Here is a 21,695-nt window from a genome sequence, read left to right on the forward strand (position 1 = left end):
TCAAGTGGTCCCCTATCAATGGATATTTACACCTGTCGGACCCACTTTAAGTTTTTGTTTTGTTTTTTTTTTTTAATTTATTTATTTATATTAGTAGTACTGTTTGGTAAAGCTATAATTTGAAACAGTATGGTTCGATGTGAAAATAATATAAATAAAAATAATATAATTTAAAATTTAAAAAAATTATAAATAAATTTATTAATATTAAAATTTTATATTTTATACTAACACACACATGATTTTTTATAAAATATTTTATACTATAAGATAATTCTAATTATCTTGCCTTTGTTATAACATTGTCAAGTGGTCCCCTATCAATGGATATTTAGTGGGACAGGGAAGAGTACAAGCTGGAGATCAGAAGATTACACCTTAATTCTGGTTTGGAAAAAAATCCGACAGAAGTGGGATCGCTTGCTAATCCCCATTGTTTCATTGAAAATGATGGAAATTTGGTGTGCATGAACAGATCACAGATAACAGATGGAGGTTTTGCAGAAGCAAAAGTGATGGTTAGCTGAATTATTTAGGAATTTAAAAGAAAAATTTATATAACGCATATAAATTTTTTCAAATTTATAATCTTTAAACGTTGATTATAAAATAACATCAACAGATGTAAAGATAAATCATCAATTATTTAGGGATTTTTGGTTGACAAAAGAAACTGAAAGCTGGACTGCTGGGGCTGGGGCTGGGGCTGGGGCCTTTCAATAAAGTTCATGATTTTCAATTTCTTCTTATATTAAGAAGTTTGGTTTGTATCTTTTTCACAAAATTTCTACTCTTTTCTTAACTCTATGGGCCTTTTTTTATTTTAGTTTTTATAATGTGTTGCTCATCAGCCAAGTCCATATTGATCTAAGTGAGCAGCATACAATTAATCTCCACAAATTATTGGCTGATTACGCAAAAAAAATCTGTTAAAAATCTGCCTTTACTAAAGGTAGTGATCAATAGGATGGTGTATTTGTTTTTGTTGCTTTTGATATAGTTGTTTTCTTCTTTATTTTTTTTCATTTGTGTGAGTAAGCTAAATTTGATAACTTAAAACATGTTAAAGTGATACGAGATAAAAATAAAATATGAAAATAATATGATTTAAAATTAACAATAATTATATATTGTTAGAATTTTTTTGTAAGTGGATTATTATTAATTGATAATTTTAATTTAATAAAATTAATTTATTGATATAGTTATAATACAAGATGAGTATAAGAGCTTAATTAATTTTATATGATCACTTAAGTATGAGTTTTATATATTTTACTGAATCAATATGATTTCGTTGTTATGTAAGCTTTTAGCTTGATAAATTTTTAATTGGGAGATTATTAGGGTTACTTAAATAACATATTGAGATTTTTTTTTCACTTTTCATATTTGTTAATTATTCATAAAAAAATCACTACAAAAAAAAAGTAAAAAAAGAAGATTATATTCACTTTGGGATTGATTCGCTTTAGTAATTTTACAGTGATTTTCTAAATAAGTATACTTGATCTTAAATTTATACTTTCATATATGAATTTAATAAAATTAAAATAATATATTTTATATTTTTTAATCAAAATAAATAATAATAAATAATTTTTATATAAAATATATTATAAATATATAAATTTTAATATTTTATATGATATAAATATAAAAAAAATGAGATATAACTAAAGCGAAAAAAATATATTGCCCGAAATTCAGGGTTAAAGTTGATATTAATTAGCTGAGAAAAGACAAATTGCATGGCAAAAGTGTTGAGAACACATGGGGTGTGGAGGGATCCAATCAGCAAGAAAATTCCAAATTCCAAGAGATGCGAATGTGGAAAATGGGAAGTCACCAAAGTTGTCTGTGGCTCTAATACCAAAAAAACTGATATGCATTTAACAAATTTCTATTAGGCCAACGCCACGCGTAATGTCTCTCTGTCTGGCGGTTTCAGCTTCACATTCACAAAACTTGTAATATCTTCGAAAGGATTTAGAATGTCAATCAATCAAGCTTTCAATCATGAATCATGCAGAAAATTTATCAGGGATAAGTCGGCAACGTCACACAATCGCTCTGTTTGATTTTCATGATTAAGCCTTCTTTATGTTTGAGAGATTAAATAATATATTAATATTCGTATATTATTGGAAGTTAATTTAAATAAAATTTAAATTTAATTAAATTATTACAAATTGAATTTAAGTTTGAATAGTTTAATTTATTAAATGTGTCAAATTTAAATAATTTTTTAATTTAATTTAATTTTTATATTTTTTATTATTTTGATTAAAAAATTATTATTTTACTCAAATATATATATGAATTTAAATTCGAAAATAAATAATTAAATTTAAAATTAAATATGATAATCAAAATTTTTTATATTTGATAAACACATTTAATTGATAGAATTCGATTAATTTAATTTTTAGTTTTAATTGAGATTAAATTTAAAATTTAATCATATTTAATTAAAATCTAACTCAAATTTAAATTTTTTACCATTCGATTGCACCCTACAAGTGATTCACACCAATTTTACTTTAAATAGGGTTTCCTCCAACCCAAGCACACAATACGAAAAGATGAAAGCCCAATGTTTTAACATTTGATTGGAGCTTGAGAAAGGGTCTAAGTAGTTAGCCTCCTGCTCTCTTTCTACGACCCAATTTTGCAAATCCACTGTCTTCCCAACCAAACAAACAATAAGAAAAGCCCAACATGTAGCTTTGGGCTTATATTTTTGTCGATAATTAGTAATTGGCATCGTTTCTATGAAAAGAAGAAAATTTTGTTGATTAGTGACCTTGCCGTATTATTAAAAGTTCGCATTTGAAGGTTGCGAGAAATAATTTAATTGTGTTATATTTTTTTTAGTGTAAAGATATAATTGATCGAGTTTGAATCGATACAATATTAAGTTTGAGTTTGAGTTTGATTCAAAATTTGAAATTCGATATTCAATTTGAATTCGATCAAATTTAATTTTTTTAACTTGAGCTTAACTCGAGATAGAAATCGAGTTATTCGAATTTACTCAATTAGGTTCGATTAATATGTAAAAATAAATTCGATTCTTAAATTCGATAAAAGTTAAATTATTTATGCTTAAGCTTGAGTTTGAGATATTTTATTAATTAAAATAATAAAAATATATTTAAATATAAAAATTTGATTAAATTCGTGAGTTATTTAAATTAAATATAAAAATATTTGAATTTAATTTAATCGATGAATCGAATTATTTGCATTTAAATTCGACTTGATAATAATCAAATCGAATTTAAATTTTATTCAAATCAAAATAATTTATGAGTATTAATATATTATTTATATCATAACAATAATAATAATAATAAAAGAAGATTAAATACTTAAAAAGGAGAAAAAAAGAAAAAAATTTTGTTAAGACTTGGTAAGAACGTCGACAACTTAAACTAAGACACGCCACCATTTTACCCCTGGACATCTACCTCAACTCCGTTGAACTTCGAGTTTGAACGACCAACTCTTCAAAAAAACCAGACAAAACAACTGCAAACAAAACCCCCCCCCCCAAAAAAAAAAAAAAAAACAACACAGAGTCAAATTGGTTCAGATCCCAAAGATGGGTGTAACACCAAAAATCGCTCCGTCCATGCTTTCATCGGATTTTGCTAACTTGGCATCAGAGGCAAAGCGCATGCTTGACTTTGGAGCTGATTGGCTTCACATGGATATCATGGTAAAAGTTTTTAACTTTGCTTTTTTATGGATTCTTAAAAGAAGAAAAAGAATTTCAAAATTCTAACCCTTTTTCGGTTTCTGGGTTGTGTTCTGCAGGATGGGTATGTTTCATTGCTTTGATAAAGTTCTCTCCTCTAGGATTTTGGTTCTTTATCTTTCTCCTTCTCAACTTTCGGTTTTGTTATTTTTGTGATTGGTTTTTTGAAGCCTTGTGTTTCTATCATTGAAGAAATCATTCATCATCAATGGCATGTGAAATTTTTAAGAATTCTGTACTTATGCTGAGGATATACTTATATGTCAGGAAATTGAGGGACTTGCTAACCTCAGTTGTTAATAGCTTGAAAGGTTATTTGGAAACATTGGAATTTTGGAAAGTATGGTGGTTCTTTGTTGATGGAATGGAAAATGACATTCATTAATTGTTTAAATTGAATAAATTTCTGTGCTTTTAATGACTAAACCGATTGTTATATGAACTTTTGAAATTGGATTGGTTTTTGCACAATGCCAGTTATTCATGTTCTTAAGTTTTGTTCCATAACTTGCTATAGTTATTTGGTGGTGATTTCTTATGTTCTAGTTAAGACGAGCTGTGCTTTGCATTATTTATTAACAACCTAGTCTTTTCTGTTTCTATTATTGGGTACTTCTAGATGCTTACTTGTTCATTGTTATATTTTATATAGGCACTTTGTCCCGAACTTAACCATTGGTGCTCCGGTCATTGAGAGTTTAAGAAAGAACACAAAGTAATGATCTTTGTGCCCTGGCAGTATTTTGGCTTTTCAATATAAGCAAGTTTACAACTCTAAATAGATCAAGGATTCTTCTTCTCCTACAGGGCATATCTTGATTGCCACCTTATGGTCACTAATCCTATTGATTATGTTGAACCTTTGGGTAAAGTTGGTGCTTCTGGTTTCACTTTTCATGTTGAAGCATCCAAAGGTGGGTTCCGATGTGTCTTCCTTTTTCGATTTGTTTTACTTCCTCCCAACTTATATACCTTTCTATTCCTTGTTTCCTTATGCCAATATGTTGTGTCACCTTTTGCAGAAAACTGGCAAGAACTTATCCAAAAAATTAAGTCAAAAGGCATGAAACCTGGTGTGGCATTAAAGCCTGGAACACCAATTGAGGAGGTTTATCCTCTGGTATGAATTCCTTCCTTTTCTTTGATTTTTGAGCTATTGAATCTGCTGTTCTAGCTTGTTCTCAGTATTTAATGGGGCTGTGTCTAATTCTTCAGTCTCTCTTAGGTGGTATAATGTGATTCTATTTTTTCTCTTGGGTGGGGGATTATTTAATAGGTTGACTGTGAAAATCCAGTGGAAATGGTTCTTGTGATGACTGTAGAACCTGGATTCGGTGGACAAAAATTCATGCCAGAAATGATGGATAAGGTACCATTTCATTCTTACTTTTTTTCAATTTTATTTCAGAGCTTCTATATTTTTTTTGAATGACATTTTTTACTTGCTTTTGAAGGTGCGTGCTCTAAGGAAGAAGTACGCATCACTTGATATAGAGGTAAGTAAAGTTCTCACCTTTGTAATATTCTAAACCTTTTAATCGCTCAAATTTGCAATGGTTACTTCTTGAGAATACCTATTCTTGGGAACATCTTATCCTGCGTTACTTACATGACCGCCTGCTGAAGTATTTGTGGCTTTGTTTTACAGGTGGATGGTGGTTTAGGGCCTTCAACTATTGATATGGCTGCTTCAGCAGGAGCAAATTGCATCGTTGCAGGTAGTTCAGTGTTTGGAGCTCCTGAGCCAGCTGCAGTTATATCCCATATGCGAAAGAGTGTTTTGGAAAATGAGGACAAATGTTAACATTGTTACAGGCAAGATAAAGCATGTGTTTTTAATTGAGCAAATGTATACAGATTGTACCATTGATTGGTCTCACATGATAAGTTTTGAAATTCAATAAAATGATACTAATATTATCCGAGGCTGCTTTATCATCTAATAATATGACCTGTTAAAGAGCTGTATGTATTACAAACCTGCCTACAAAATATGGTTGAATGATGTCTAGGCTTGTAACTGTAATATGCATATTTTGAGACATAGTTTTCCCACAAATTTTGTCATTTATTTTCATCTGCTGTATCTATTTAGTAATACCTGTTGTTGTCACTTTTTACTTCATTTCAAACTTCACCTTCTTGTTTCTATATGCCAAAAATCCAGGGGACAAAAGAAACTAGAATTCTAGAGGTATGAGCTGTAAATTTAGCTTGCTATAGGCAACTTTCTGTGCTAATGTTGTCTGTCACTTGCTTGTTGCCTTAGGGTTTATCATCTTTTCCTTATACTCTATTCAGGAATTGCTAGTCAGAGATCCAATTTTATGCAAAACTCTCACAAATAGAGATTCAAATTTATCAAATGCTTTGAGATTCAAATCTTTTTCAGAAAAACCAAATCTATTCAGAGTGATTAAGCTGAAACCTGTGAGCTGGAGATGTAGTTAAACAGAATTTGGAGATGATTCTGGTAATGTTTATATAAAATGGAGTGATTCCAATTGAATTTGGGGAGGCTGAGAATCAGTCTTGATGTAGTAGTGGCATTACAATATATGCACCAGATTATGAACCCAAGCTATGTTCATAGAAATGTCAAGAGCAGAAATATCTTCCTTGATGAAGATTTCAATGCAAAGATTGGGAACTCCGCTTTGGCAAGGTGTGTTGAAGATGATACTGAGTATCCTGATCATTCAACTGACCCTCCCACTTTGAGCCTGGGTTATCTAGCTCCTGAATATCTTTACCAAGGTGTGATTTTCCCAGGCATTGATATTTTTGCTCATGGGATAGTTTTGCTTGAGATTTTATCCAGGAAACACCAGTAAGCAGACCTGATAAGAAGGGAGAAGGAAATGTTTGGCTTTTGGAGAAAATCAAGGCCATATTACAGTTGGAAAGTGCAGACGAGCTAAGGAATGGATGGACAGTGCATTAGGGGAGAATTGCTCATTTAAAACAGCTGTGACATTACAAATCTTGCTAGAGCTTGCACAGAAGAAGACCCCTCTTTGACACTGAGTGCTGGAGAGATCGTTGACAAGTTATCAAGATTGGTGGAAGAATCACCAGAAGGGGAACATATGTTGGTCTGTGAAAGCTCCTGCAAACCTTTGGTAAAGCCATCAAAAACCAAAATGTGAATATAGCTACTGCTAGTTCTAATTTTTGAGCAATTTCTAAATGTTCTGCAATCTTTGGCTCTTAGCCTCTTGTCTTCTTGATAAGGGTAGTGGGATCCTGTACATATATAGGCCTGTATTCTCTACATTTACTGAAAAAATGATAAATCATACAAGTACTCATATGTTGAAAGAATCTAAGATTTCATATAATTTATAAGCTATGAAGCAAATGGTTGGGACTTTTTGTTGAGCACAGCCTCATGTTTCTTCATTGAAGCTATACCATAGAGTATAGACAGAAATTCTATAATCAAAAGGTGATTCTTTTATAGTAAGGCTTGTAATTAGTGGCATGGTTCACATTCAACGGATCACTACATTGGAGTATCGAACTTGGAAATCCTTTGCCCTTGTTTTGAGGTTAAAAAATGTCGACTATCTGATAGTTTTTTGGTGGTTGAGTCACATAAGCAGACGGGACCCTGTAAAAATGCTAATTATATTCTAATAATGGGCCAATTGCTGAGCCCAATCTGTTGGGGCAGTCGAGGCTTTTATCTCTGTCTTGGGCTAACCTAAAGTTCCAAATTGGGCCATCGAGTCTATTGGCTACGTGGCGGAACTGAAAGCAAGCATGATAATCCGCGCCTTTGACTCTTGCAACGTGATCCACGTGTCAGTCTTTAAACTATCGACAACTACACGGCACCCCAAACGCCGACAATTTACACGTGAACTTTCCTCTTCCTAACCACAGAATCAGACCGTGACAGCACGACATTTTCATGGTTCAAAACAACTTGATTTTTTTCTTGTACTCAAATAACAAATCAAAAACTGACAGCTATCATGAAAAAATCGTAGTTTTCTCAAAATTTCGCACTTTTCTCCCCACAAAAGAAAGAAAGATCCTCTCTTTCGTTAACCCTACCGCCACTATGTCGTGGCTTCTCAAACTCCGTGTAGCCACCGCGGCCGCTTCCTCCGTCGTGAACCCACTCCGACCAGGGCTCCGATTCTTCGGATCAGCCGCTGCGTTGGAGCTTGACTACGACTATGAGTACTACGAGTACGAGCATGCTCACCGGGACCGGCGCCCGGCTCAACCCAAGGTTGACGTGGATAGCTCGGCGCCAGAGAGGGGTGTCCAGTGGGTTCTTATAGGGGAGCCTGGAGTGAAACGGCATGCTTATGCTGAAAGGCTTTCAAAGCTTCTAGAAGTTCCTCATGTTTCAATGGGTACCCTTGTTAGACAAGAGCTTAATCATTGCTCTTCTCTTTACAAACAGGTCTCTTTTTTTATTTTTTTTATCTCTTTTATTGGAATTTTTCTTTTTTTGTTTGTGAATTAATTTGGGCCTTTTCAAAGTTCGGGTTTTTTTTTTTTTATGTAGAAAAAGTATAGATTTTTATGAGTGTTGATTGTACTAATTGTGTTGATTATGAACATTTTATAATACATAATATAATGAAGAATGCTAATTGTTGCTGTCATTTGGGTTTAGATTGCAAATGCAGTGAATGAAGGGAAGCTTGTTCCAGAGGATGTAATTTCTTCTTTGTTGTCTAAGAGACTTGAACAAGGTTACTATGGAGGTGAAAATGGCTTCATTCTCGATGGGATTCCTCGTACCAGGATCCAGGCTGTAAGTCACCTATGATTTTGATGGCATTTACATTTTTCATTTCTTCGTGTTTATAGAACAATTTTATATATATATATATATATATATATATTTTTGTGGTTAGAGCAAATCATCTCCTTTTGGTTCTAAGCTTTTTAAGCTGAATGAAATAGTCTGCTATATATTCTCTTTTCTTTTTGCTTTTTATGTGTCATTGAAATGCTTTTGCTCCGTTTTTTTTTTTTTACAGGAGATTCTTGACCAAATTGCTGATATTGATCTGGTTGTGAACTTTAAATGTACTGAAGAATACATGAGTTCAGAGAGTGAGTTTCTTCACATAGGTAACTCTAAGGATGTAGGAAGTTCCTGGACTGAAAATGTCCATGTATGCTCAGAGCAGGTAATATTCCTGTTTGATATGGTTGCCAAATGTTTGCAAGGTATTTTTATTAGGTAATAATCCATCGAACATATTCTATACTGGCTGTAAGGTTTTCCATATTTTCTAAACATATAATGCTTTTGGGGCTTTTGTCTGCTAGATCATCCATTGGTCTGGTACCTGTTGTTTATTAGTCTTCTTCACTATTCGTTGACTAGTGAAATGTGTTGCACAAAATTTCATGATAAACTATATGATTCTTGGTTAAACCCTATATACACCCCTGTAATTTGCCATTTTCTCACTTACACTCCATGTGGAAATTTTTTCTCACTTATAACATTGTGGATCACTTTCGTTACCAGAAAAGTGTAACACATTAAAAAATAAGGGTAAGGATAAGTTTGTAATTTCACTCAAATCTGGTTGATTTTTGTCACCGTTATCGCTTTCTGGTAACCAAATTGAATCACAAGGTCATAAGTAGGAAAAAAATTTCCACACGGGTTGTAAGTTGGAAAATTGCAAACCATAGGGATGTTTTGGAATTTTACCCTTGATTCTTTGAAATGAGGATGGAAGGTGGGAATTTTTTCCTAACCAAATAATCTTGATCTTCACAGGCCAAGTCATTGGAGGATTACTACAGCAAGCAAAAGAAGCTTCTCAACTATCAGTTGGCTGGTGCACCAGGAGATACATGGCAAGGTCTATTGGCTGCATTACGTCTGCAGCATATGAATGCTCTAAGTCCTTCACAGAAGCTGACAGCTTAAGTTTTGTTATTCTTTAAATCCAGTAGTTACCTTAATTAATATTCAGGCATGGTAGTAAATACGTAACAATGAGTGATAGATAAGTTTTGATTATGGCAAATACCCAAGTTGGATTTGCCTCGAATTTTTGTTTCCCTTTTCTGAGATACCATGCAGTTTTATAGTACGTAATGCAATATGGCTAGAGATGATATTTGGCCTGCATGACCACTCATAATATAAAGGATGCACTCTTTTTTCATTTCCATCGACATTTTATTTTCTGTTTCCTTTATGTTCCGACCACTTCTAACGCATCTGATTTTGTAATATTCTCTATTGGAATTCATGTTATCCGGCGGTGGTTCTCTTTATTCACCCTTTAAACCTGTGGGGTAAGGGGGACGCCACTCTTAATTGCACAGAAATCATCTAAAACCAAGAGGAATGTTTTTCCAAAGTTATTTTGTATGAGACCCTCCATTTATTATTGCTACAAGAATGACGAACCAAAATTTACCCACAGATTTACAGTTCAGGAGAATAAAGGCAGTTTCAACCCTTTCCACACGTGAACATAGAATTTACAATCATTCCGACTTCATCCATACATCTCTTAGGAGTTCATATCTAATAGTATTTTGATAGCCATTTCCCTGTGATATCCAGTTAGGCTTTGATTGAACAGGTGATGATTGGAAGCCATTGATGAAGATTGAAGCCAAGGGTGAATTCAATTCATCCAGCTCATCATCGCTTTTGTATGATTTTCTAAGGACTAAGGCACTCCTTCTCGGCTGAGATTGGCTTCCAACTTCTCCAATGATGCTAGCAATAGATGTTGCTGAAGTTGGTGAATAAACAGGGGGAGATGCAACACATGGAAAGTTTGATACAGATCCATCCCTGACTTCAACAGGATCCTGAAGGAAAATAGAGGCACAAAGGTTTTCTTCATATCTTCAAAGGGCTATATGTTTTCAAACCAACTAGTAGAAGAAATCATTATACAATAGTCTACTATTCTAATAAAGTTCTTTGCCTGTGTATTGCATATACGTGTCAAGCACACTAATAAGTTCATGAATCTTTTGAGGTTGAGTTAGGTGCACATGGCAAAAGTCTAATCTAGGAGTACTTCCAGATTTTATGACTAACCTCAGCCTCCAGGACTTCAAGCACAACATCTGGAACTGGATCAGGGCAAAACTTGTCTGGGACAAAGTTATCGAGAACTCTCTTGATCAATGTTGCACCAAATATTGGACACACCTTAGAAAGTAAAGAAGGCAGTATGAATAAACAGCAATGTAATGACCATTTGAACCCCGGAGATTAAATAAAAAGTCTAAAGTTAGGGTGCCACACCTCTTCCCTGATAGGTCTACTTAGAAGCATGTCCTTGGGAAGCATCATGAGATCATTCAATGCATTAAGGAGATGGAAAGACTGAAAGGAAGTGTCTTGTCGCTCATCACTATCATCCTGGTCATTCTCATCTTCAACTGAGTCATCGTCTATACCAAAGAGGTCAGTCAACCATCTAGACCAGTTTCCAATCTGACATCCACAAAAATGAAATCCAACGAGAATTGCTTTACTTCAGAGGAGAGAAACCAAGGTTTACACAACTGTCACCATCTGAACCACAGTGGATATAAAAGATTTAATTTAATATGATCAACCATGTAAAATTTCAAATAGCCTGGGCAGAGTCAGGAGCAAAGCCGTGCATGCCAAACACCCCATACCCCGGGCAGACCGCACCGACAAGGAGTAACATCAAAAGTCTGCAAACCTAGATTTAACTATCAGTGCAGAATGGTTATGACTTATAAATTATGATAGCATAATATAAAATGATCTCACTCAAAGATTAACCTCGAGACTACCACATTTGCATTGCTTACCGCATTTTTCAGTTGTGCACCAGCACCAAAACTTGTTTTCCCAGCCAGAATGGGAAGCACCAGAGGATCACTAATGGGGTCAGACACAGGATCAGTAGGGATCTCATCACCGGAATCACAAAGAATGGCATTGAACATAGCCACATCTAGTCTAGCCACACATTGCTCCATTATCTAGATGCATGATATGGATGAATTATAACATACTTAATTTAAAAGAAAAAAAAATCATCAGAGTAAGGAAACAACAGCAGTGATAGTTCCCGATAAGATGAAAAAGCAACCATCAATGCTTGCATAAAGTCTCTTATTGTATACAAAAAGCTTAATGCTCATTTAAATATTAATATACTGACAAGAAAGCTGATGGTTTCAGATGCCATTGTCCTCCCACTACAAAATATATTGTTAGCGTGCCATGCTTGAGTGCCATTTAATCAATTCCTCAATAAAGCAAATTACCAATCTAGACAGCAAACACAACACTCATGCCCCACAGCTCAAACTGGGCAAAGTCTTTCACAGGCATCCTTGAAAGCCTTCTTCCAATGATCTAATGAAAAGTTCAATTGGTCTTGACTACTTGCACTAGATATCCTCCCATAACTTTTACTTGAGGCCGAGTCCATACCTCTATCAATTTCCTTTCTAGCTGCTGACTGCATATGTGGAGTGAGAGTCTGAGGTAGAAACAAGGAACATAAGTTGGTCAGACAACTACCTGAGTTTGTGGCATTCAATGTGTCATCAAGTATTTTGTGGAAAAATTTGGCCAATATAAGGGGAGAAAACAGTTAATGTATTACCTGCCACCAGACAGACTTGATGATTCTGGAAAAGATCCATGCTTCAATCCTTTCCAGGGCTGAAGTCAAGGCAAGTGGGTTGTCCCAGTCACTAAAACTTCCATATGAGATAAGTTTATTTTCCTTTCTTCCAGGAGAGGATTCTTTCCATTTCAATGGAGATGCCACCTGTTTATTCCCCCTTTCCACCTCCATTTCTTTCTGTGGGTCCAGCAAAAAGTTGTAATTCCAAATCTCCAATACTTTCACTTATAATTGCTCGCAACACAATGGAGTTTGACAACCAAAATGTCAAACTGTAATCATCATACATATGACATGTGAATTCATGAGAACTCATAATAGTTTCCTTGAACTTATCATAGCTTCATATGTTAAGCTTTAATTTGCAATACACTGCAACATAGACCAGCCTCTAACGAAAAATATTACTCACCAACTTTGGCCTCGGCAAGAGATATCACCAGAATTTTCACCTATTACAACATTTAAAGAAGAATGGCTCTGAAATTTTCAAATTTGACTTCTAAATTCATGGTATTTCAGGTTCAAGGAAAGGCAGTACAGCCCCCACCCCGGTCTCTCCTGTCTTTTTCCACCCAAAAAAAAAAAAATTCCATCCCCCATAGTTTAACAATAAAAAAGGCTAGTTACAACCAAAACTTTTGGGAAAATCCAGCTTGAGATGCTGGAGAAATGAGAAATTAGATTATTAGAACTTTAAAATGCCGACGCAAACTGATGGTAAAGAATATTCAGGTAGAACAATGAGAATAATATGACTTGAACGTACCTTCGAACATCATTTCCACATGCTTTTGCAACCAGAGCAAGTCCAGAAACAGCATTTCTAGCTGCACTCGCTCTCCTTGATTGGAGGCCTTCCTTACAAGCATGAAAATAAAGCCTAGAAAGGCGCCAAGCTGGAGCATGCACCTTAGTCATGGAGCTTCCATTTTCGGCAACTACTGAGTACAGAGCAGCCTCAACCACAGCAGCTTCTCTCAACTCTCTCTCTCAAGCATCTTTATCTTGTTTTCCAAGTGCTGCATTTTGTTATCCAAAATGGCACTTCTAGTATCCTTGGGGTATACCTTAGCATCTTTCCTTTCATTGTTTGATTTGCTTCTGAAGGTTTCAGGCCCATGCTGTGCATCCTCCAGAACACCAGCTTCCTTGAGTTCTGCATGTTGGTTATTGCTAAACAACCCACTGTTCCTAACTGAGTTTGATGAAGATTGAACAGACTTGACATGCTTTAGTCTGTCACTTTTTAGTGTATTGGCCTTTGTTCCAAGATTCCCATGGCTTAAAGAAGTTTCTTGTGAATGAATATTCAATTGTTCATCTTCGGTAGAATACCTTTTCTCTTCCAAGTATTGATCTTCATGTCCATTTTCTTGCCAATCATAACTTGAGTTTCCTTCCAAAGAATTATCATATGGATCATTAGCAGCTGAAGCCTTCTTAGAGAAAATTTTGCCATTTCTTTGAGCTTTCCTATCATCTTCTCCATCAACTAGGGAATCACTAAAATCTTTAGAGTCCTGCTTATCAACCTGAGGACTGTTAGCCGAGGATGCCAAGTTGGCCTTAGAACTAGCAGATATATCTTCCTTACTTTGACCATCATGCCTAATTGTGGTTCCTTTATTGGCAACCATTTCATTGAACCTTCTGAGATAAATCTTCAGAATCATTGCTTCTCATGCTGGTGTTGGTTTTATCCTGTGTATTTTCATTAGCCAAGGATGATGAAGACAAATGAACTTTATGGTTAACAACATTATCTCGTACAGGTGAATTGGAACTATATGAGTTAGATAAGGAAGCACGGGCATCTACTGAGCTCTCAAAGTCAAATGATATCACGCCCCGAGATCAAGACGTAACACGGCCAAATTACCTTGAAGTAAACCCCAAAGTAATATAAAACCTTATTCCTTAATTATTCTAAAATTCTTCAATAAACTGATATAGTCTGTCAAGTAAAATCTATATCTTTAATCTAACTAATGATATATCTCTATATATCCAAATACAAACCATATAAAAATACAAAATCATTTCATAAGATCTTATTGGCCAACATTATCTCCAATGACTAAGTAATCTTCCCATTTGATCTTCTAGCTTTTCACAAAACTAAGCAAACTTATCACTTATTCATCTGTAAAGAAAAAGTAAAAAGGAAATGAACAAACCACAGCTCAGCAAATATAGGCTTACACCCCTTACTGGATCAAGCATTTTTTTTCATACATATCATATAGATCATTCAAAATATTTGTCAAACCATAATGTCAAAATATTTCAAAGATCATCATTTTGTCAAATATTTCATAAATTCATAAATCAATATCAAAAGATGTCACTTCATAAATCATTGCAAAATATGCTACCATTCAAATATCATAATCAAACCAAATTATGGATCAATCATTAAAAATCATCGTAAATCATTTTTATATATAAATTATGGATCAATCTTTAAAATCATCATAAATCATCATTATTATTAATTTATCATTAGCTATGATCACTGCTATAACCCGTGACATTGGCTGTATCGACAATTTCATCCTCATGATCATTGCTAACTATTATAACCCGCTAATCAAAGCCTTACGCTAACTACTCTAACCCGTTAGCAGGGACATATGATCATGTCTATGCTAACTACTATAACCCGTTAGCCAAGGCCGTAGAACTAGTTCTGGTGTCGATGATCCCACTTCCCATAGATGTAAAAACGTAGCTATTATAAAATCATTCTTTAAACATAAATCATTTTCTCATTTCATTCATAAGCATGATCTATCATTTATATAGAAAAAAGCAAAATAATCATATGCTTGATCCTATTTTCATACATAGAAAATAACAAAATGAAACATTCATTCATTTAAAAACATATATATACATAGATTTGAAAACAAGCAAAGTGTGTGAGATTTTACTTACCTCTTTTCGATTCCACCATTTAATTTTTCTCCAAAATAATTAATGGTCTATTCAAGATCATTTCAACACATCAGAAATTAATCAACCCTTTTTGAGACCATTTATACAAAAATCAACTAAGTTACACAAGGGTTAACTCAATTAATTAATATTGGTAGCCTGAGCTCCTTTCACTCAAACAACCATGTCTCAAGATATCCAACTTAGAATTAATTTTTTTCTAATGCATTAGAAACTAGACTCGATATGTTTTCTAAAAATATATGGCTCATCTCGTAATTCATTGTAGATTAATTATAATAATTTTTGCAATCCACATCATATGCTACTGCCAAACAGCATGTATACCTTTAATAAAAATTGCACATTTATTCATAGGAAACTCCAAATTCAATTTCGCTTGTTCTGTTGGAAAGTAAACTCAATATGCTTTCCAAACATATATAGCTTAATCTGTAATTTCTTGTATAAAAATTAAGACAATTTTCGTAATTCAACCCTGATGCTACTACTTTATAGCCTGCATATCCTTAAGTAAAAATTAGGCAACTCTTCATAGAAAACTCGGATTTGACTTCTGTTTGTTTCATTAGAAAGTAGACTCAACATGTTTTCCAACAATATATAATAATCATAGCAATAATTTATCCATTAATACAAAATTTTATTTTAATTCATTATTGTAGATCATAACATCTTATCTAAAAACAGAATTTCTCCTTCAATCTTTAAAAACTCAAATCTCTATTTTCAGCCTTTAAACTCCATTCAATAATCATCAATAAATCTTAAGAATATAAAATAAACAAAACCCAATAATTTACCCAAATAGATCATGAAAATTAATGAAAGATTTCATAATTTTTCTTGGTTTTGCTCTTAAAACTTCAACTCCAAATAATAGCAATCAACTTGATATTTCTTCTTAAATAAAAAGAAGGCATATACTTACCTTTAGGGGATTAACTTGATTGTAGTCTCTCTGATTTTTCATGCTCTCTAACCCTAATGAATATGAGAAAGAAGAACTCCCATTTCTTTTCTGTTTCAGGATAGCTAGGTTTTTTTTTTTTTTTTTTTTTTTTTCGTTTAATACCTCAATCCTTTTTCTTTTACTAATTAATCTCTTAATAAACTGATGGACTTTGGTATTAGTCTAGCCCAATTATCATTTGAGCTGGGATATTACAGATGATAAGTATGTTGATGATGAGTAAGATGAATTCCTCTTAGAGTTTTCACATTGTGTGATCTCTGTGGCCACATTTGTTCTGTCCAGGTGAAATTTTGAAGCCAAGGCACATTCCCCTTTAACTTCTCCCTTGCAATCAATCGGTGTGACTGATCCATTCTGCAATTCAGTACCAGTTACTATATTACCTAGTGCAATTTAACTTATCAAAGAAAAATGAGGCATCCCATTGGACTGACCATAAGACCATGCCCCAAAACATCAGCATCATGATCTAAGGGCAGATATAGATGTTGGTTCCATCCGCAACAAGATGCAATGAAAAAGGTTCATTATGCCTAAATAATTCTGTGTCAGATAGAAATTTTCCAGCATTTTTTAAACAAATGCCACAACAAAGAAAAGAGAAAGAAAAAGTAATTAACCCCATTTGAAGATCATAAAGGAAATAACTAAAAGTTACCTCTTCATTTTGAGGAAATGAACTTCCATTAGATTCCAAAGTTGAAGAAGAAACAGTCAGAGATGAGTGTGAGGAAACATCATCATCAGTGAATGAAGCAACCTCCGCTTCCTCAGCATATTCTTCATCCATCAGAGCAGAAACACACTCACTTCCTTTTCTGTCCAGCGATAGCTCTTTTGAAAGGCAGCCTCTTGGGGAAGAGCTGTTCCGACCCTTATAAGTTCGATCAATTTTAATAAACAAAACTGGTTGGGCAGTGTTACTGAAGCTCCTCTTGCTGTTCATCGGAACAGTAACATCTAATGTCTCCTTTATAACAGCATATTCCGCCAAATCCACAATGGCAGTAGCCAACAACTGAATCTTTTCCCTTCGAGGCTCATACAAGTTAAATTATAAGATATTCTTCAGGAACACATCAGCATCCCTGCCTTTAACAGACATGTCCCTCACTAGATTCACAGGTAACTTAAATGACTGATTAAACTCAATTTTTCCCTTACCAACAATGGAACCAAGTGTGGGTGAAACCGTGTTGGTAGACCCCGAACTACGTTCACCATTTTCCCACTGGATCAGGACAGAACGAAGTGATCTCAGTGACTGAGATGGGGGCCAAGGTTTAATCTCCTGAATGTGAATTAGATAATCAACATGAACCGTTGACCTTCTCCGGTTCTTTGCATTCAAACCAAGAACCATTGTTGCACAAACTCATATTTCACTAGTGTTAAACTATTCAATCCACAAGACAGTTCAATTCCTACAATTCAGAAAGCATTATAATTTTAGTAGAGAAACTTTGCATCAAGAAATAAATGCACAACTAGTTAAAACCAAGCTTATAATCCAAAATCCTAATGCATTTTACCATGAAGGGTCAGGCAAAAGGGAAACTACCACCAACTCAACTTAACAAGACTAATTTGTAAATCCTCAAACATATTAAAGGCAAATTATTTTTCCTTCATTTTCCAGCATTTTCTTAACAGCCAAACATAGGGGCATGTAGCGTCCAAAAGAACAAAAAAAAAAAAAAAGGAAAGAGAAAGTAACAAATAATAGTTGCACTCCAAGGCTAAGTCACTAAGGCAGATATCATTAACATAAAAAAGGATCAAGCAAAAGGGAAACTACCACCAACCCAACTTAACAAGACTAATTTGTAAATCCCCGGACAAATTAAAGGCAAATTCTTTTTCCTTCATTTTTCCTGCTTTTTCTCGACAAGCAAACATAGAGGCATGTAGCTTCCAAAAGAACAAAAACAAAAAGAAAGAGAAAGCAACAAATAATAGTTTCACTCCAAGGCTAAGCCACTAAGGCAGACATCATTAACATAAAAAAGGAAGAAACAATGAAAAAAGAAAAACAAAAATAGCTTATAATCACAGCTCACAAAAAAAAAAAGAATTAAAGCATTGAAATTGACAAAGAAACTTGGAGCTCATTCATGGAATAAACATTCACACACATACAAGTGCAACTAAAAATAGAAACTTTGAAGCTCATTAAAAGTTAGCTAATAAAAAAAAATGTTACTAAATTGAAACATTATTATTCTTGAGCATCAGATCCAACTCCTATAAACAAAATATGCTGACAAATGTTAAATTTTTAGCTCAAATTGGCTGAGAAAAATACAATCTTTACCATGCAAAGATAAAAATTAGCCCAAAAGAGGAGAACAATAGGAAACTGAGAAAAGCAACCAATTTCTCACTTTGGGTACACTGAATGTGGCAAGAAATTACCACGAAAATTAGAGGAAGAAGAACTGAAGAAATGGGAAAGCTAAAAAGCTGCGTTTTAGGGTGGTTTCCATGGAAGAAGAATGAAAGAGGCTGAGACATTCAAGGCTTTTCGGAGGTGCAGAGGCTGGCTGGCTCTGTCTGACCGAATAAGAAAGCAATAATAATAATAATAACAATAATAATAATAATGCCTGATAAAAATAGAAATAATGATTTGTTTTGCTAAGACATGATTATTTGTAAGAAGAGATTTTAGCACGCTCGTAAAAGGAAAGTGAAGGAGACTCTCGGCTAGATTATGTGTGGTTAACGTCACTCTTTCTGATTGCGCGTGGGATTAAATGAAACAAGTGTTGAAATGTGTTTCGTTCTCTGTCGGTTATCTCCTTCCGCCAACATTATACCGTTGTTTTTTCACTTTCAGTCAATAACACGCGCACCCCAGAGAAGTGAATTCCACGCTTTTTTGGGATTCAATCAATGGGGCTAGTCAAGCCCATTATCCTTTTTATCCATTAAATTTTTAACAAAGGAATTTGTTAAATACAAATAAATATTTTATTTTATTTTATACACCATTAAAAAATAATTATTCCTTTTGTCACATTTTATTTGTCATTTTTTATCATTTATTGAATTAAATTTTAAAAAATATGCTTTGAAAAATATGAAATTCAAACTTTTCAATTTTTATATTTTAAAAGTTTTATAAATTTATTAAAAATAACGATCAAAATTAAGTTCATTTTACCCAAAAATTAATAAAAGACAAACATTAAAGGAGAGAGAGAGAAAGGGTAATCAATGAATATAATAAATAACAGAACACAAGACAATATTGTAATAATTTGTAAAGTTTAAAAATTTCATGATAAATGTATAAAATAATAGTTTTATTATAAATAGCATGAAAAATAAATTTGATTGTAAGATAACATGAAAAATAATTAATGATTTTAAATTTTACATGCTAAAATTGGAAGGAGATTATGGTTTTGAACCATGCAACAAACCCAATCTTGTAATCAAATTGTAATTTGTAGTTTGTTACTTATTTGCTCCACAAGAAAAATAGACTTAATTCAAAGCCAACAAACACCTTCACCAAAAGTAAATATGTTAATAGTCATTTAGTCCATTAATAAATTGTTAAATTTTTAATTTTAATTATTAAATTTTTTATTTTGATATAATAATAATAATAATAATAATAACACGTTATTTCAAAAAAATAATACTAATATTTATTTTTTAGTAGTATATAATTTAAACAAATTTAATAATTTATGTCATTGTATCGTATTTCGTGTCAGATACGATTTCAAACATAACACGAACGACTTCTATAAAAATATGACACAAATATTTATATGTGTTACATGCTAGACGACATGATTAATATGTTTTAATTTATTTTAAAAATAAAAAATACTACATGATATGATTAATACGATTATATATGATTAACATGATTAAACACAATCATTATTAAAATATCTAATCAATAATTTAACATTAAATCATAATGAAAATATAATAAAAATATTAAAACACGATTATATCCGAGTTGTAAATGTATCATTTATACATGTTGATACGATAATACAAAAAAACATGATTAATTAATTAGTCATGTTTTAAACGTGTAACACAAGTAAGACACAAAACATGATTATAGAAAACGCATGCATAATTTATTTCGTGTTATTTTTGTATTGTATTATCATGTCATATTTAAAATTATCAAACTCATATCTAAAATTATCAAACCAAAATTTAAGATATTAAATTCCTTATGTAAGTAGAATATAGTTGCATTTATATTAATAATAGTTTGAATTTGGCCATATGTTTTAGGTAGGATTTGACTCCCTTTTTTTACTGTAGAGACTAGCATCAAATCTGTAAAATATTGTTCGCTTTAAAGCTTAACATTCATTTCAAGCTGAGTTGAATCACAAAACTAAAATCACATTAGACAATGAAATTTTATATATGACTCTCCAAGTAATGAAATTTTAGAGGTGACTCCACAGATGATGAGATTTTAGAGGTGATTCCTCACCATGTAGGATTTTGTGATTTTCATGACCTCATCGTGTGGTATTTAATTTTCGCCTCCAATTGTAACCGTTCTAATATTATTTATGAAGATCTGCACCTAACTTACGATGTATTATCCGTTTTGATTTAAAAATCTAATAGTTTTGTTTATTTGTGGAAATCTACACTCAATTTATAATCGAAAGTCTCACAATTTTATCCTACAAAAATTTTCTTGCAAATTTAAATTTAAATTTTATGTAATATCATTCCTTATATCGTATATTATTTTAATATGAGATTCAGGACGTTACACCTACCAATTCTATTATAAGATTCGGATGGCTAACCTGACCGCTCGCAATAACAGCTATCAACCAAAACAATGGTGGGTTTCAAAGTCTGAACAGTATCCTACTACTTCTGATGGGCTTTTGCCACTAGAAACAGGTCTGTTTTACCCCATTTTCTGCATGAAAGAAATGGGGGCCTTAAGGGGAGGCTGTGGATAAACATAAAAATGTGACATTCAATTGAGTTTTATTTGCTACTTGTGTCAAGAATTTGAGTTAAAGAAGAAAAATGACATTCTGATGACCAAACTAGCTTTTAAAAGCTTTGCTTTTTGGTAATGATTGTTGGGTATCCTAAGCAGCTTCAAGCTTGTAAAAGCATGTATAGTTTTCAACCAGGAATGGCAAGCCATTGCGTTGCAGACAATGATAGACCTACCAGAAACCAAAGCCTGAGAACTTTTACCTGAATTTGAAAGCAATGAAGCACAATGATCGTGATGAACGGCTTTCTGGTTCTGCTAGGATGTATTTGAAGATCCTTCCAAGGCAAGAAGATTAAATCACAGAAGCTTTTCGATATTGCAGTTGCTTGTAATGATTGGAAG

At 33.1% G+C, this 21,695-nt stretch overlaps 2 protein-coding genes and 1 pseudogene across 6 annotated transcripts; 2 read left to right on the plus strand and 1 right to left on the minus strand.

The window, feature by feature from the left end:
* Positions 1 to 3,433: 3,433 nt before the first annotated feature.
* Positions 3,434 to 7,087, plus strand: LOC111299529 (ribulose-phosphate 3-epimerase, cytoplasmic isoform-like). 3 transcript variants are annotated; one of them, XM_089747486.1, is made up of 9 exons: positions 3,434 to 3,724; positions 3,823 to 3,827; positions 4,416 to 4,478; positions 4,571 to 4,677; positions 4,786 to 4,883; positions 5,040 to 5,132; positions 5,218 to 5,259; positions 5,412 to 5,578; positions 6,156 to 7,087. In XM_089747486.1, the coding sequence occupies exons 1-8, from the start codon at positions 3,608 to 3,610 to the stop codon at positions 5,565 to 5,567; spliced, it is 681 nt and encodes a 226-aa protein (XP_089603612.1). In that variant the 5' UTR covers positions 3,434 to 3,607; the 3' UTR covers positions 5,568 to 5,578; positions 6,156 to 7,087. The 3 variants fall into 3 exon arrangements, with proteins under 3 accessions (XP_089603612.1, XP_089603613.1, XP_022750483.2); XM_089747487.1 differs by having other exon boundaries at positions 6,585 to 7,087; XM_022894748.2 differs by lacking the exon at positions 6,156 to 7,087 and having other exon boundaries at positions 3,438 to 3,724; positions 5,412 to 5,683.
* A 565-nt stretch (positions 7,088 to 7,652) lies between these two features.
* On the plus strand, positions 7,653 to 9,924 carry LOC111299528 (putative adenylate kinase 7, mitochondrial). Of its 2 annotated transcripts, none has more exons than XM_022894745.2 (4): positions 7,653 to 8,183; positions 8,400 to 8,540; positions 8,770 to 8,975; positions 9,528 to 9,924. In XM_022894745.2, the coding sequence occupies exons 1-4, from the start codon at positions 7,680 to 7,682 to the stop codon at positions 9,643 to 9,645; spliced, it is 969 nt and encodes a 322-aa protein (XP_022750480.1). In that variant the 5' UTR covers positions 7,653 to 7,679; the 3' UTR covers positions 9,646 to 9,924. The 2 variants fall into 2 exon arrangements, with proteins under 2 accessions (XP_022750480.1, XP_022750481.1); XM_022894746.2 differs by having other exon boundaries at positions 8,770 to 8,922.
* Positions 9,925 to 10,186: 262 nt separating this feature from the next.
* Positions 10,187 to 18,905, minus strand: LOC111300927 (uncharacterized; annotated as a pseudogene). The gene is made up of 10 exons (XR_016329841.1): positions 18,651 to 18,905; positions 16,995 to 17,760; positions 16,526 to 16,690; positions 13,169 to 14,232; positions 12,376 to 12,671; positions 12,032 to 12,249; positions 11,570 to 11,743; positions 11,028 to 11,219; positions 10,818 to 10,931; positions 10,187 to 10,582 (listed from the first exon to the last, which is right to left on the minus strand). The product of XR_016329841.1 is annotated as an uncharacterized LOC111300927 (transcript).
* Between the last annotated feature and the right edge of the window lie 2,790 nt (positions 18,906 to 21,695).

Source organism: Durio zibethinus, chromosome 18 (assembly GCF_047325235.1).
Source record: "Durio zibethinus cultivar Kanyao isolate XHJ-2024 chromosome 18, ASM4732523v1, whole genome shotgun sequence".
Classification (NCBI taxonomy): domain Eukaryota; kingdom Viridiplantae; phylum Streptophyta; class Magnoliopsida; order Malvales; family Malvaceae; genus Durio; species Durio zibethinus.